We start from the raw sequence: 15,229 nt of genomic DNA on the forward strand, positions 1-15,229 counted from the left end.
GCAATAGCAGGGGATGTGGTATTGTGTCTGGGGGTCTTACACCACCCAGACCACTGCTTTCTGCACCGCCAGAGCTCCCCTGCCAGAGGGATGCCCACATAACCGCTCACATGCTGGTGTTTGGGGTCTCAGGCAGACGGCCCTGAGTGCCCTGCCCGGTACCGTTCCCTGTATGTGCTGCCGTTGTGTAGTGCCGCAGCCGCCCGGCACGGCCGGCGAGACGCAGGAGCACCCTGTGTGGAGCACGGCTCCTTCGGGAAGAGTGGGGGCCTGCACACCCACACCATGAAACATGTGTGCAAAATCACAGCCCTGCTTTGGGAAGCCCAGGAGTGCCGTGCTTGCCCCATCTGTAGAGAAGGGATGGCAGGCTCTGCCCACAGCTGTACCTGTGCTACCAATTAGAATATGCTGGGGTTTGTTTGGCCAAACGAACCAAGCAATGACTCAGGAAGGAAGAGCCTTAAAAATTTACTTGAGCGTGTGTGTGTTGTACAGTGTCAGGTTCGCACCATCCTGGTGACTAAATGATCTCATTCCTTCCTTCTCTTTTGCAGTGACTGCTCCCAGCTCCCCCCTGAGTCCCCCCATCTCTCCCGTCTTCCCCCCTCCAGAGCCATCAAGCAGCAAGAACGGGGAATGCACTGTCTGCTTTGACAGCGAGGTGGACACGGTGATCTACACCTGCGGACACATGTGCCTCTGCAACACCTGCGGTCTTAAGCTGAAGAAGCAGCTCAATGCCTGCTGCCCAATCTGCCGACGGGTCATCAAAGATGTTATTAAAATATACCGCCCTTAGCGCCCGGCTCGGGCTGTAGGAAGGGGGAACACCGCTAGCAGTCACCATGCCTTTCCGTCCCTGCTTATGGGTTATCGTGCTGGTCAGTCGTTATCAAGTGGCTCGTTATCTGTGTTTCCTTATTTGACTGGTAGGGCACAATTCAGGGATAAAATTGAGCTGAGGATCATGTAGGGTCCAAAGGCACGGCTGCCGTGCCGGCCAGGCAGTGTGCCCACGGGCAAATCTGGGGAATCGCGGTCTGGACCCGACCCAGCTGCACATGAGAAATTTCCCGTGCAAAGGCTCTTTTTTTCCTCCTCTTCCTCCAGAGGAGGCTTGCTGTGGTGTGGATCGGGAAGGGGAGGTTGCCACTTGGTCAGTGCCGGGTGCCACTGGGCTTCCCAACCCCAAAACCCCAACAGCTCTGGGCTACTGCCGGGGGTTTGCGCTGTGGTGGAACAAAATTAGGACAAGGCCCAGTGGGAGGGTTCAAAGCGGACAAAACTGATCTGGAAATGTCATGTTCATCCATGTAAGGGGAACTAGCTAAGGCCAAAATAGTAGCACAGCCAGATTCTCACTTGTTTGAGTTTCGCCCCCCCTGAACAGGCCTCTGGGGCACATGGAGAAGCTGCTCTGGACTTAGATAAAGCAGCTTTTGCTTTCTGTGGCAGAGCACGGACTTTTGGCCAGGGAGGCTGAGACCCAGGGAGCAGCCATGGGGTAGCAGTGAGGAGCACGAGCCCACTGAGAGCCCCAGCCAACCCCAACTGCTGCAGCAGCAGCGATGGAGCAGTGGGCAGCAGCGACGGAGCAGTGGGCAGCAGCGATGGGCTGTTCAGGCACTGCCTGTGTATCTGGCCGCTGAAGCCATAAATTGCAGCCTGTGGATGAGAGGGGCATTTGGATGGGCACACTGCACTCCTGGCTTAGAAAAAGCGCGGGGCTACCGCCGTCTGCAGGGATGGTGTTTGTCACCTCCAGGCACACGCGCCTGCATTTTGCTGTGCCCCTCTTTGCAGGCGGCATAGCTGCCGTCTCACGCCGTCCCGCCTGGCTGCCTCCCCTAGCCCTTCCCCTGCAGCCAGTGCCGCGGCAGGGCTCAGCCTTCCTCCTGCCCCACACAGGGACTTTTTGGAGCCTGTGGTGAGAAATTAATTTCTGATCCAGTCCCAGCAGGCTCACCTTTTTTCTGGGGACTCTGTATGTGCTGATTTTACCTGCTCTTTCTCCTGCCTTTCCAGGTTTCCCAGCACAGCTCCCAGCTGCCTGGACACTGGGTCCCAACAGTAGATGAGAACTTGTTGAGATGAACAGGGATCTATCATCTCACTTGGCTTTACTTGGGAGGAGGAAAGAAAAAGGCTCTCTGGCTATTACTAGATGTTGGGACTTAAAAGGTAAATGAGTTTCAGCTGTGATATTAGACAGCTACAAGTAGCAGCAGCAACCTGGGTGAGCTGGGCAGCAACTGAGCATGCAGCATTGGGGCTGGCACAAGGAGCTCGCTGTCCTCCTCCCTGCTGCTCCTGCAGGAGCTGCTCTCCATTCTCCATCCTCTGCCCACCTGCACTTCTCCTATCCAGTCCTTCAGCCTGAGCCTAGCTGGTTTCCAGCTGGTCCGGGTTTGTAAAGAGGGGAAAAGAGAGGATGCAAATGGAAGGATGAGAGAGGGGCAGTGTCATTCTAGCTCTGTGACCATGTGCCACCAAGTGCGCAAGAACAGCTTTCTTCAGAAAGGTGCAATTACCACATTTTTAGTCCAGAAAAGAAAAAAAAAGAATAGCAACCCCTGTACATTTCAGGGCTTCTGGGCACAGAGGGGCAGCCTGACATTGTTGGTGTCTGTCACCTCGCCTCACTGTTCACGCTCTCCTCTGAGGCGCCGGTAGCCATGGGTGCATTGCCACCGTCACGGCGCTGCTGCCTGGGTGCTGGTTTGCCGGTGCTGGCGGTGCTGCGCTTGGTTGCCGAGCAGCACTCAGCCCTGTCCCAGCCCTGCTCTGCCATCAGGAAGAGCACACCCAGGGGAGCAGCTCATCCTCCTCCCGCAGCAGGCTGTGGCTGCCAGCTCACAGGGCATGGAGAAAACCTTTTTTTTTTTTCCTTGAAGAGCTAATTAACATTTTAATTAAGTGTATAAATGAGAGGCTGCTGTAGAGTGAGATCTCTCACCCATTGCCCTGCTGCATCAGCACGAAAGCCTGCTGGCTTTGCAGAGCCCTTTTTGGAAACTCAGCTCATGCCACTGGCTGTGCCGCCGCCGAGCGCGCTCGGCCCTCAGCAGAGCCACGGCACTGTGCCTGCGGCAAGAGTTTACTTACACCTTTGCAAAAGGAGGCAGCGAGGGCCTTGCCCAGACCTCCAGGCTGCCCTCCGTCCGGGGACCGCAGACATTGCCCTCGCAGAGAGCTCCCCAGTCCCGTGTTTGCAGTTCAGGGTCTGGCTGCAGTCAGTGGGCACAGCACTGAGAGCATGATGATGGCAAAGTATGTGAGCATGGGGTGAAAGGCCGGGGGGTTAGTGCCTGCCTGGTGAACGGGCTGCAGTGGGAAGCCTTTGCATGATGGACTTCAAGGAAAGTTGTGCGAATCCATAGTGAGCGATGTTAGCTCAGATCATATCTGGGCTAGCAAATACCAGCAGCCATCCCTCGGGCTGCTGTCCTGGTTTCAGGGGTGCCCAGTCCCTTTTGGTGGCTGCACACAGCTACACACATGGGCAGAGCAGAGCCCATTTGCTTGGCTGACGCCTCAGGTCCTCAATGAGCGGGACTAATTGCATACCTGGGGTGGGGGTTTTTTTGGTGTAGCTCTTTTTTTTTTTTTTTAAGCCAGCAAGGAGAAATACCAAATCCACCCCAGGCTGTGTCTGAGCTGTTCAGGACACATTGCACAGGTTGAATTTTTGCTGTAGCAGCTGAGACTGATTTCCAGAAGGGCACCATCGGCAGGGCCAGCAAGGGAGCCGGCTCAGTCAGGGGAAGGACAGGAGTCAGGGTCTAGAGTGCGGCCATGCAGCGAGCGGGACAGGAGAGCAGCGGACGTGTCGCCCTGCCTATCCGAGAGCAACAGGAATTTTCCAAAATAGGCCTCTTATAAAAGATTTCCAGGAAAAGGTAGCTTCTTACAGATTTAATTGTTAGTACTCGTATTGCTATTTTTTTTAAACAGTCTGATGATATATGATTTGTACAGAAGATCTGTTTGTGCCTTATAAGGGTGTCTGTGCACTTTTTATCCTTTTTAAAGCAACTTTTAAAAAGAAAGAAAAAAAAAACGGGGAGAAAACAACACAGATCAATGGTAGTTTTATAGAATTTTATGTTCACTGAGAACCCTGCTTTTTTTTTTATATATATATATATAAGTGAAAAAGTGTTTATTTCCATGGATTTTCCCCCCTCTCCTCCTAACCTATTTGTTTAAAAATTAAAAAAAGGAAGAAAGAAAGAAACAGAAGAGATAGGGGAACTCTTTTACTTTCCCCCGTTTCTGAGGCAGTTACTCTCTTATTGTTACCTTTATGATTCAATACTGTGACCTGTACATCATGTTTAAGCTGAATCAGATTTTGGACCTCTGTATTAGGCTTTTCAAGCAAATCGTTTGGGGGACCGGGGGGGTGGGGAGGGCATCGCACGAGGGAGGGAACTGCAGTTCTACATGTCAGTGCTCTATAGCGTTGTGTTCAGTGCTGTGTGTTTTACTTTTGTCCATTTACCTGTTTTACATTAATATAATTTTACTTGTTTATGAAACAAATAAAACTTTGGCTTGTAAAGAGTGCTCCCGGCCATTTAAAAGTGTTTGACCTAGAGGGTGAGCAAATCCTTTATTTCCAAAGCATGGCAATACTAATACACAGAGGCAGGGCACCTCTGTTCAGCTCAGCACCTCTGCTTCAAAAGAAAAAAAAAGTTAGGCACTTTAAATACCTTGCATGAGCTTTGCTTTGCTCCTGGGAGGTCACTGCGCAGTGGCTGCTCAGTCCCTTGATGGGCAGGGAGGATTCCTGGCTCATTTAACCTTGCAAACCCTTGAAAGTTTGGCCGGCCACTGCAGTAAAAGCAGGGTGTATTTTAGGCCTACAGCAGTGGGGAGGGTCCTGTGGCAGATGCCCTCTCCCAGTGCCCCAAATTCCTCATCCAACCTGCACCGCCTCCAGCAAGGCAGCTGCCAGCCTGGCCCTGCTCCTGTGCCCACGCTGGGGCTGTGGCAGCCTGGGGACCGCGCCGGCTGGCCCAGTGAGGGGGGGATGCAGACACGGGCAGGAGGGCTGCTTTTTCTTTTTTTTCTTTTTGTTTTTCTTGGGGGTTTTTTTGTTTTTTGTTTTTTTGGGTTTTTTTTGTTTTGTAGCAATGCCTGGCTCTTTATTTCACAAGCAGAGGCCAACAGAAGGCTGCTCCGTAAACTGTTTATATCCCGAAATGTGACCCGCTGAAGCCAGACACCAGTCAAGCAGCCTCAGATGTGGTTTAAAGCAGAGTGGAAGAATTCATTCATAACTCTGCCCTGGCAAGAACACAGTCGTAGTTAAGCGTTTGCACAAAACCCCTTGTGAGCCACAGGTGGCAAAGGAGCCTGACAACGGCTATTTATGCCAAAATGCCTTTTTATAAACTCTGCTGCCCCACTTTGTCCAGAAAGCCGATCCTTGTGAGCTGCCAACAGACTAATGCTGCCGGTCTCAGGCCACAGAGCGACTTTGCACCACACACGCACCCGCTCCAGCCGCTGCCATCCTGAGCCCCACGGAGCGCGTGGCGGACCGCTGCCCGCTCCCATCACCCGCGCCCGCAGCCCCCCCGCCGCTCTCCTCCCCTCTGCCAGCCTGGGTGCTGTGATGCACGTACCAGCCCAAACTGAGCCTCCCATGGCTGAAGCCCAACTCTCATTAGCGCTCTGCCAGCTCCGCTCACGGCTCGGCCACACAAGCACCGGAGATTTGGGCAGCATCGCTCAGCACCAGGAGCAGCGTGCCCTCGGGGATGCGGCGTGGCACCGTGCCAGCTGTGAGGAGCTGCCTGGGGTGGGACGGGCCCTGCGTGGCCACGCTGGTGCAATACTCCAGGTTATGTCACAGGCCCCAGATTTCTCCCCAGCGCACTCATCTGCTTCTGGGTGGCAAGTGGCAGCCTCAGGGCGGGTGTTGGGCTGCTGATGTGCAAGCCCTGCACGGAGCGCGGGTGGGCAGGCGCTCGCTCCTGGCACAGGGCATGTGCTGCACGCAGGTGAGTGAACACCAGCTGTCGGGGGGTCGGGGGGGGAAGCAAGATGGGCCCCGATGCTATGTAATGTGCAATGTGGCTGACACCGGGCTGTTAGCTGCAGGCTGCACAGCCCTGCGTCTGGTCCTTGCAGCCCTGTGCAGGCTAGGGGGGTTATGGCCACCTGAAAGCCAGGGGTGAGCGTGGACAAGGCTTGCATGTTCCAGGCTGGCAGGTGGTGAGCCAGGCCAGTGGAAGATGCTCTTGCATGTCTTTTTTTCCTCCTTCTCGCCTACCCCGTACCAAGCACTGCATGTGTGCAATACCACAGCCCTCTGCCAGAAGGCACTTGGGCTCTGGGGTCCAACCCCTACTTTTGCCTGAGCCTTTTCAATTAATCTAGCCCCATACCCTGGCCAGCCTGAACCCCCAAGAGCCCCTCAGGACAGGCAGGCTCTCTCTCTCTCTCTGCAATTCCCAAAAATCACTAGGCTCAACCTTCTGACTTGCGCTCAAAGTAACATGATTGCTACACTTGCGCTGCCCGATTTGCTGGGACACCCATCCAGGCTTGGGCACAAAGGCGAGACCTAAGGAGCTGTTGGGGTCCCCATGGCCCTTGCAGCTCCCGGGCACTGCTGTGCGTGGCAGGGAGCACAGCTAAGGCTGCCCGGACGGACGGATGGTACGTCTCACCGATGCAGGGCTGGGAGGGTCAGCTGTGCAACGCTTTTCTGTCTACTGGGTCCTAGTGATGGGAAGAAAAAGCAAAGCTTTGCTGAGCACTATTTAACCTAGCAATGACACTTCTCCTTCTCATGAGCACCAGGCTACACACAGTGCAAAGTGGGGACCAGGCTAAACCCCACACGGGGAGCGTTGATATGGCAGCACCACCCCCCCCGCCACAGCTGCACAGGAGAAACATCTCCCCCTTGCCAGAGCAGAGCACGACACTACACACGTACCCATTGAACCCTGCTCCTGCAGTGCCTCCAGCACGGGATACTCATGAGGTGAACAGGGACACAGAAGCAATGGAGGAGCTGGGCTATTCATGGCCAGGAACTGCAAGTCAAAAGTGCTGAGTGTTGTGACCTGTTGCGAGGCACGTCACAGCCAGAAGCCCTTGCCGCAAGCCCCCACGAAGCCAGGCAACACAGCACCACCCCGTTCGACTCCCAGCAGACAAAAGCGCCCAAGGATGAGAAATGCCTCACCTGGGGACGGCTCCTCCGCAGCACGAGGGAATGCAGCTCACTGGCTCAGGGATCCTTGCCGGTACCAGAGTTGCACTGACAAGTGGCACGTGCCAGAGCTCGAACCAGCTCCCCGGGCAGAGCTGCCATTGCTCCGGGCAGGAGAGCAGCACACCTCCCGAGACAGCCGCCGTGCAGCACCCCAGACATACGCCAGCCAGACACAGGTTCACAAGGGTGCTTGAAACCAGTCAAGCAGTTTCTTTTTATTTCTTAAAAAAAGAAAACAAACAAACAAAACCACCAAAAAAAACCCCCAAACCCCCACCGAATTAAAAAAAAAAAAAAAATCAATCCCCTAATGGTGAAAGTATAGGTAAGGCATTTACACAGCTACATCTATCTTCCGCTGACCCCCCCACCCGCCCACAGTAATGTAGATTTATACGCGCTTACATAATATAGCGAGACACAGACAGACAAACGGGCTTTGAGAGCCTGTGAGAAGGAGCGGGGCGCAGCGGGGGCCTCCAGCCTGCCAGGGATGTGCTGAGCTGCGGGACTCCCCCGACACCCGGCTCTTCCACCCCAAGCCGCAGTGATGCCCCCCTTGCCACAAGCCCCGGCCTCAGGGCTGCACTGGTGGTGGGCAAGGAGGGAGGTTGGTCTTTAGCTGATGGGGTGACGTGCCTTGCAGCCAAGCTGAGGGAACCGAGCCTCCCGGCCACCCTCCTCCTCCTCACGAGGTAGTCAGGGAGCTTGGCCACATTTGACGTGCGAGGTACAGAGAGGAGGCGCAGCCTGGCAGAGGGCACGTGCGGCTGCCGAACCGGGGGACATGTGTTGGACAGGGGAGGGCAAAGCCCTGTCAGCCCAATGGCTCTCGGCATCTTCCCGACAGGAGCCGTTGTCCAGCCTGCGGTCCCTTCGCAGACGGAAGAGTGGCAGGAAGGGGTAAGGCTGCAGGTGTCGGCACCCTACTGAGGGTGACCCTCCCCTTGGACACTCACCCTGCCTTCTTGGAAGCTCTTTGGGAACAAGGGAGCAATCCTGTCACGTGCTCTATGAGCCAAATACAGTACTTGTGTCACCAAAATGAAGCACTACCAGTTCTGAGGTTCAGTCTGGGAGGAAAGCAGAAATAGCCCTCATTTAGTATGGAGGCAACAAAAATAGCATTGTCCCCTCTGAGGAAAGCCAGGGGCAGTGAGGTCTCTGAGACAGAGAAAGGAGAGACACTTCTGAGATTAAAAGGCCATTCAGCAAAGGGAGAGCAAGGACACAGTGCCATGGGGAAAGGGCACACAGCCCTTCCACCCTCCGCGTGAAACTGCCAGAGCGGACAGGGGACACAGGTCCAGCCCCCTCCCCAGATACGGTGGGGGCTGGATTTGGCCGCCGGGCAGCTCTGGCTTAACTCATCCTGTCCCCATTCCTTTCCAAAGCAAAAGCGATTTACTGAAGCAAGAGATGCGCAGACACAAGGCAGCATTGTTCCCCCAACCCACCCTGCAACTCTCCTGGGAGCACATCAACACCTCGCAATGTGCCACGCAAGGAACTTTGTTACTGCATGAGTTGCAGATGTATTGCTTATTGCCAGCTCAGGTGAGTCAGCCTGATCAGAGGCTGATGTGCCACCAGAGAAATCCGTAGGTGGGAGGGAGAGGAATCAGCCAGAGACCGGGGTGCATGCATTCCCATGGTTAAAAATGAACCTTGGGTCTTCTGGATATGGGGCCTGACTGGGATGGTCAGGGCTTCTCCATCAGATCAAACCAGGGCTGGGACAAACTGCCCCATCGTCCTCCCAGAACGACCCTCACCTGAGGCGCCACCATTTTCATTCTGTATGCAGACAGAGATATCTTCAGTTCCACGTTTCCAGGGTAGAAAATATGGGACAGAGAAAGAAGTGAGTGCTTGGGGGAGTGGAGAAAACTCCTTTAATTCTGCCAGCCTCAAATTAGAGGGAAAACTATAATTTTTTTCAGCAGCAAAACAATGCGGCTGCGGAGCTGCAGCTGCAGTGCTTACACTTGCAATTAGACTAGAAAGGGCAAAGCAGCTTGGTCAACAAGAAACCCACCGAAGCACCAGGTTTAAAGCTCTTCCAGAGAGAGAAATGTGGCCCTGAATCTGCAAGTAGCCAAGTACAGAAGGGAAGAAAGCAGCACTGGGGAACGACAGCTCATCCACGCTCATCCTCCTGCTGGGATAAGCAACACTGGGGGCAAGATTAGACTTGGCAGGCAGGAATGTCAGCATGGAAAAACCCCAGGCTCTGCTTGACCTGAAGCCCCCCAAACAGCCCACCATGCAGGACGGAATGAAAGTACCTGGAAGACAGGCAGATGGGGTGACAAACAAGGCAGGGAGCCCCTGAGCACCAGACACGCCTCGCAACTGGTTGTGATGAGGAGCTGAACTCCCACATTCTGGATTGCACTTGATAATATCAGCACCTTACTGAAGGACCCACCTCCTGGCTGCTGCCCGCCAGCCGGGGGAAGCTATGTGGGTCACGGGAACGGGTGGTCCCCTATCAGTCCAACAGGCAGGGCAGTCTGTGTAAGAAGGAAAGCAAAGCATCTTCTTTCCAGGGCTTTTGGGGTCATTTTGGTCCTCTGTGCCTTGCATAGTATTCTTCAGCTACCGAAGCAAAACACCTCTTGTTGTTTGGTTGCAATACTGCAAGGGAGAAGCCTGCATAGCGTCCTGGATTGGCACAGAGAGGACCTGTTATATACGTGTGTGTGCGTGTGTGTATTTTTCCATATCTTTTTTTCCACCAGGAGGATGTTGAAGTTAACACTTGTCATTGTAGAGCAGGGAAGGACCAAGGGACAGTCCTGTGGCATGCGTGGGGGTGGAGCAAGGCACAGCCCTCAACCAGAGCGCAACGCCTGTGCCTGCACATACACGCAGAGCTACAGGGACCCTGTTCTCAGCAATCATTCCTCCTTTTTGCCACGATCCCTATGGCTCCGCTACACACCTGGGCTAAGCAACGTGACCTACAACATTTGACCATAACCCTAAGCCTCAGGGAAAGGCAAATCCTTTTGCGCGGCCAGATTTCCTTCGATGGTATCATTCCACGCTTCACTTCTCTCCCTGGCTACTGCCATATTTTTTTTTTAATTCCCTATACAGATGGCAAAAATGTCTATCAAGGTCCATCTCCCCAGCATGGAGAACCATGGTAGCCATTGTATGCCACGAAGCTTGGCCAGAGCAGCTCCAGCTGCGCGGCTGGGCTGCCAGCACGGCCACGGGAGCGCAGTGCTCGGGGGGACGCGGGGAGGAGGGCGGGTGGGAGCACACGGGTGGGGAAGGGAGGCTGAGCTGCTTCCTCCACGCTGCTGCCAACAGGCACCAGGTGGGATGCGTGGGATCTCAATTATTATCTTTTTTTTTAAAGCCAGCCTCATGGAAAACTATAAATTAATCTGCTAATTAAATATTCAGGTGAGAGACCAGGGAACCTCCAGCTGTGCAAGCAGAGGAGCGGCTATGGCTTCTTCCGTAGGTAATTGGAAGGGATCCAGCCCTCCCAGCATGGTCCCCCAGTCAGGACCTTGCAAAACCACCAGCCGCTGCTGTTCTTCTCGCGAACTTCAAACAAAGTCCCTTCTTTAAAGCTGTTGGTTTCCTCATCGCCTTCAAAATCTGCCACTGCCACATAGAGAGCTTCCTTGGAGATGTCCGGACTGGAGACGGGGGCTGAGGTCTTCTCCTTGGCTTCCCCTCTCTCCACTGGCTTGGATATGACTTTTGGGCTTACGCTGCTTTTCCCTTTGGCTTCGTCTTGGACGGAGGCGGAGAGGAATGGCTTGGCTTTCGGAGGAACCAGCATGGGCCTCCCCGGCACCGGGGACGACCTGATTTCAGGTGCTTCCCGTGCCGGGGCCCTGAGCTCTGCCGCAGGGCCGGAGGCAGGACCTCCCGCTTTCTTTGGGGGGGGTGGTCTGCGGGGTGGCACGACGGGGCGCTGCGGCGGGGGCTCCCTGGCACCCGGGGTGTTTGCTGGGCCCAGGGGAGATTTGGGCAGCGCCTCTTTCGTGGTGTGGCTGTCCAACTTGGGCAGGGGTTTGCTCTCCATGCTTGGTCGCTCCTGAAACCTTCCAGGAGCCTCCGAAGAGACCGTGGCGTTACTGAAGGAGCTTTCGCCCGCAGCGGTGTCCTGCTCAGAGGGTTTCTCTGGGCACTTTGCAGGTCTAAGCTTGCTCCGCAGGCTGCAAATGTCCAGTTTATCATCAGCTGGAGGCGGGTCAGTCCGGGGGGCTGCAGCGGGTTTTGGCCTGATCTGAGGTCTTGACTTCAAGAATGGATTCTGGGTGACGGGCTCAGGCTTGTCCTCCACAGGCTCAGCTTTTGGCTTGGTTGGCTTGACAATGGGCCGGAGGTTTGGCTTCTTCACTTCCTTGGCTGACACCTTGTGTCCACATTCCAGTCCCATTTCGTTTTTCAGCTGGAAGAGTTTGCCCTTCTCTGGTTTCAGCTCGGGCTTCTTGCTGTCCTTCGGGGCCGCCGACTGCTTGGGTGGGATCATGGGCAAAATCATGCCTGGGGGCTTGGGGGGAGGCCTCTGCCTCTCCAGTAACTCACCCTCCGATTTAATAATGGACTCCTTCCTGGGCGGCAAGCTGGGCTTCTCCTCTGTGTCACGGTCCGAGATCTCCTCGTAGCCACCAGCAAAGCCTAGGTCCCCACTCTCGGGAGTCTCCTTCCCCTTCCAGTCTTTGGCCCACTTCCCACCACAGTCCGTACCGTTAGGAGGAGCCTCCGGCAGAGGACGGCACGGTCCTGTCACTTCCTCGCCGGCGCTGCTGTCGGCTGTGCCATCGCCAAGCCGGAGCTGGGCCATCTCGTTGGGTAGTGGAGCCAGAAAATTCGGCCTGGACGCATTGCTGGTTTTCTTGTACTTATCGATGAACGTGGCAGGGGCCCAGCCTTCCTTCTCCTCAATCTGAATGTACCACCAGCCACTCAGGTTCTTCTCAATAACCTGCCGAGGGGAAAGGAAACCTCAGACATCCATGCAGGAGTCCTCTCTGCACAAGAGGGGATGCTGGGTGTCTCTGAAATGATGGCAGGGTGGTATATGGCCTCGGTGCCTCCCTGTCCTGGTAACCCAAAGCCATGTAATCACAGGACTGGTATCCTAACAGGAGGGGGACCTGCTAATGACCTCTGCCAGGGAAGGGGACCTGCGTGCCGTGGGACTGAGGAACCACGTAGCCATGTCAAGGAGCTGCGGCTGAGCTGTCACCATCCCGTCCGGGAGACAGGACCGGGATGCTGGCTACTGGCAGTGGCCACTGCGCGGCACTGTTGGAGAGACCAGTTGGCAGCGATACTGCACAGATCAGCACCCGTCCGGCCTCTGCGTGCTCCAGAAGTGCGGCTGGGACCTGGGAGAAGCTGACTGGGACAGCCATAAAGGAAAAATCCTCTTAGAGAGGCACAGCTTACATTTTGAAAAGCAAAACCACATCTGTAAGAGGGAATCTGCCAGCAAAAGCGGATGTGCTAGGAAAGCAGTTCTGGAAGGGCTTTCAACTTTACACCTGCCCTAAATAAGAAAAAAAACCCCACCATCTCTACCCCCATTTGTGATGTGGTTTTAATTTCCACTAGCTTAGACAACAGAGCACCCACAGACTTGGGGAACAGGAGCACCAGGAACTCCAAAGTCTCATGAGCTCGCAGAGGTTTCTCTCCCATTCTAGGAGAGCCCTGACATGTTAACAGCCCACAGAGGCAATCACATGCACCACTGTGCCCGGTTTCCACCCAGAACGCCGTGGTGAGCACATCTTCCCTGCCTGGAAAGGGAGCTCCTGCCTGAAACAGGTCCCAGGGCAATGGGAGTCAGGAGCGCCGCACTGACGTGAAGACGTGAGAAGGGAAGATGACAGTCTCACCTCTACTTTCATTCCTGCCTGGAAGCTGATGCCGTCAGGGATGGTGGTCTGGAAGTCAGCAATGGTGTAATATTCCTCTTCCACTTGAGGAGGGACAGGTGGTTTAGGCAGGTTCAAACCACGTGGCTATAACAAGAAAAAAGGAAAACTCATCAGTGCGTTTCTACAGAAGGTGCGACACAACATCCACACAGACCACCAGCTCGCAGAGACACAAGCCAGCCTGGCCAGGCCAGGGAGATCAGCTGTGCCCATGCAGCACCCTCACCAACACAAAACACAAACCATTTCCAGGCTGAGCAGAAAATTGTTCAGCGCCAGAGCTCTTGCTGACAGCAGTCACCCTCCCCAGATGGAGGAGCCAGTCTGCAGCCTCCCACTAGCAACCCAGCCCTGTGATACAGACTGGCCAAAAGTTCATTTAAAGACCACATGAAGAGTCTTAAGACAGCAGGGAGGCGGCATGCATACTCCAGCCTTGACCAAGAGCAGAGCCCATGGTACAGGGGCAAGATCCCAGGCAAAGAATAACCAGTGACCAGAGCTGCTTTCAGTGCTCCTCTCCGACTCCCTTTGCCATTGCTGCTCTCCTACATCAGATGGCACTTACTATGGTGAGATCTCGGCGAGGAGGAGGTCTCTGCCTCATCTTTGGTGACTCTGTGGAGGAAGAATTTCAGCTGCTGTTGAGTTTCTGGCTTTTGGTCACACATGTGTTCACAAAAGACAAGTGAAAGAGAAAACAGAAAGGCGAGGACCAAGCCTGCCCCATGGGCAAGGAAGCCAAAGGCATGGGTCACCTAGGTTTTGAGGGCATCCCACTGGAAGAGGAACCAGGTTTGCACCATCAGGTGCTGCTGGGAAATGCAGCTGAGGTTACCCCATGAAATTGCTTTTTCATTGCAGGCCTGACCCAGAAGAGCTGGCCTGGAGAGGTATTAAAATGACCCAGCTTCTGAGAGGAGAGCATCTGCAGTCTGGAAGGGGGAGGCTTTTACCCCATCACATTTGCTGATCCTCAGCAGGTCCCTGGGCAGCACTGTGCTCGTGCCCCATCTGCCTGTGCAACGTCACCTCCAGACCTTGCTGCAGAGCTCACAGCACCTGCATGCCTTCTGCCTCCCTCACACCCCGTTACATCACCCAAAAGCCTGCAGGAAAGGCTGCGCTGACACCCCAGCCACCACCAGCCTCCTCCCGACTGGTCACTTACTGCGTCGGATGTCAGCATTGGGCAGGGGACGGCTGTCAAATCTCCCATCCCTTTGGCCAGCGAGCCCATCCTTCTCTCGGCTCACCACAACCTGCTGCCGGGAGATGCCATCCAGATCCAAGGCACATGAATGAGCAGAGGAGCCTGACCCCAGCTTCTGTGAGAACATCTCTCCATTCCCCTTTTTGAGGTAGGAGGCAGGGGCCCAGCCTTCTTGGCCCTGGTACCTGCAGTGGCAACAACAGCAGCGTCACTGCGCAGAGCCCCCGTGCTGCATCGGGGCCGCGAGCCCTTCCCGGAGGAGTGACCCACTGTGCTCGAGTGGTGTTGAGCCACCAGACATCCCTGGAGCCAGAGCTCAGGACATGCATTGGCCGAACATACTGCACGATCTGGGCAAAACAAGCTTGCCCGGTGTCATGCTCCGTGGCACGTGGGCACCTGGAGAGCTCCAGCCATGAGTAATGCTCCCGTGCAAGCCAGCCGCAGCCAGCGGGCTGAGGGCTGGGAACGGTGCGAAGCCTGATTTCCTTTTCACCTCAGCAATGGCGCCGGTTCAGGAATGAAGCGCATTGGCAGGGGAAGCAGAGGGGAAAACCAGAGCGCTGCTGCTAGGATTATGCACCTGGTCTTTGGAGAAAGCACAAGCCCTCTGCCTGAGCGCCGGCAGCCTGGATCCCTTCCCTGCTCTAAATCTGCACTGTTTAGGAGAGAAACCAGCCCCACGATGTGATTGAGAAACCACATCCGCAGAGTCTCCCTGCCATGCTGGAGGGTCCCACGCCAGCGTCAGAGACTCTCCCCACTGGCTGGGCTGCAGCCACTACACTCAGATGGCACTAGCTACTGAGCTTGTAATTGCCTTTAGAGCTCTCGTGGCTGCTCTCCTCTGCT

General features: G+C 55.2%; 2 protein-coding genes across 6 annotated transcripts in view; one reads left to right on the plus strand and one right to left on the minus strand.

Moving 5' to 3' along the window:
* NEURL1B (neuralized E3 ubiquitin protein ligase 1B) overlaps positions 1–4,571 on the plus strand; it is a 144,912-nt gene extending 140,341 nt beyond the window's left edge. For both annotated transcript variants that reach the window (XM_075509748.1, XM_075509749.1), the window contains exon 5: positions 558–4,571. In XM_075509748.1, coding sequence (XP_075365863.1) covers positions 558–802 — 245 coding nt within the window. In that variant the 3' untranslated portion in view covers positions 803–4,571. The remainder of the gene's footprint in view (positions 1–557) is intronic.
* A 2,849-nt stretch (positions 4,572–7,420) lies between these two features.
* The window catches only part of SH3PXD2B (SH3 and PX domains 2B), a 79,631-nt gene continuing 71,822 nt past the window's right edge, over positions 7,421–15,229 (minus strand). For 3 of the 4 annotated variants that reach the window (XM_075509784.1, XM_075509783.1, XM_075509786.1), the window contains 4 exons: positions 14,336–14,562; positions 13,733–13,782; positions 13,123–13,248; positions 7,422–12,203 (listed from right to left, as the gene is read on the minus strand). In XM_075509784.1, the coding sequence (XP_075365899.1) occupies positions 10,707–12,203; positions 13,123–13,248; positions 13,733–13,782; positions 14,336–14,562 (1,900 nt within the window). In that variant the 3' untranslated portion in view covers positions 7,422–10,706. Of the gene's footprint in view, positions 12,204–13,122; positions 13,249–13,732; positions 13,783–14,335; positions 14,563–15,229 lie in introns of all 4 variants that reach the window. The other variant, XM_075509785.1, reaches the window with a different exon arrangement.

This window comes from Mycteria americana, chromosome 8, assembly GCF_035582795.1.
Source record: "Mycteria americana isolate JAX WOST 10 ecotype Jacksonville Zoo and Gardens chromosome 8, USCA_MyAme_1.0, whole genome shotgun sequence".
Classification (NCBI taxonomy): domain Eukaryota; kingdom Metazoa; phylum Chordata; class Aves; order Ciconiiformes; family Ciconiidae; genus Mycteria; species Mycteria americana.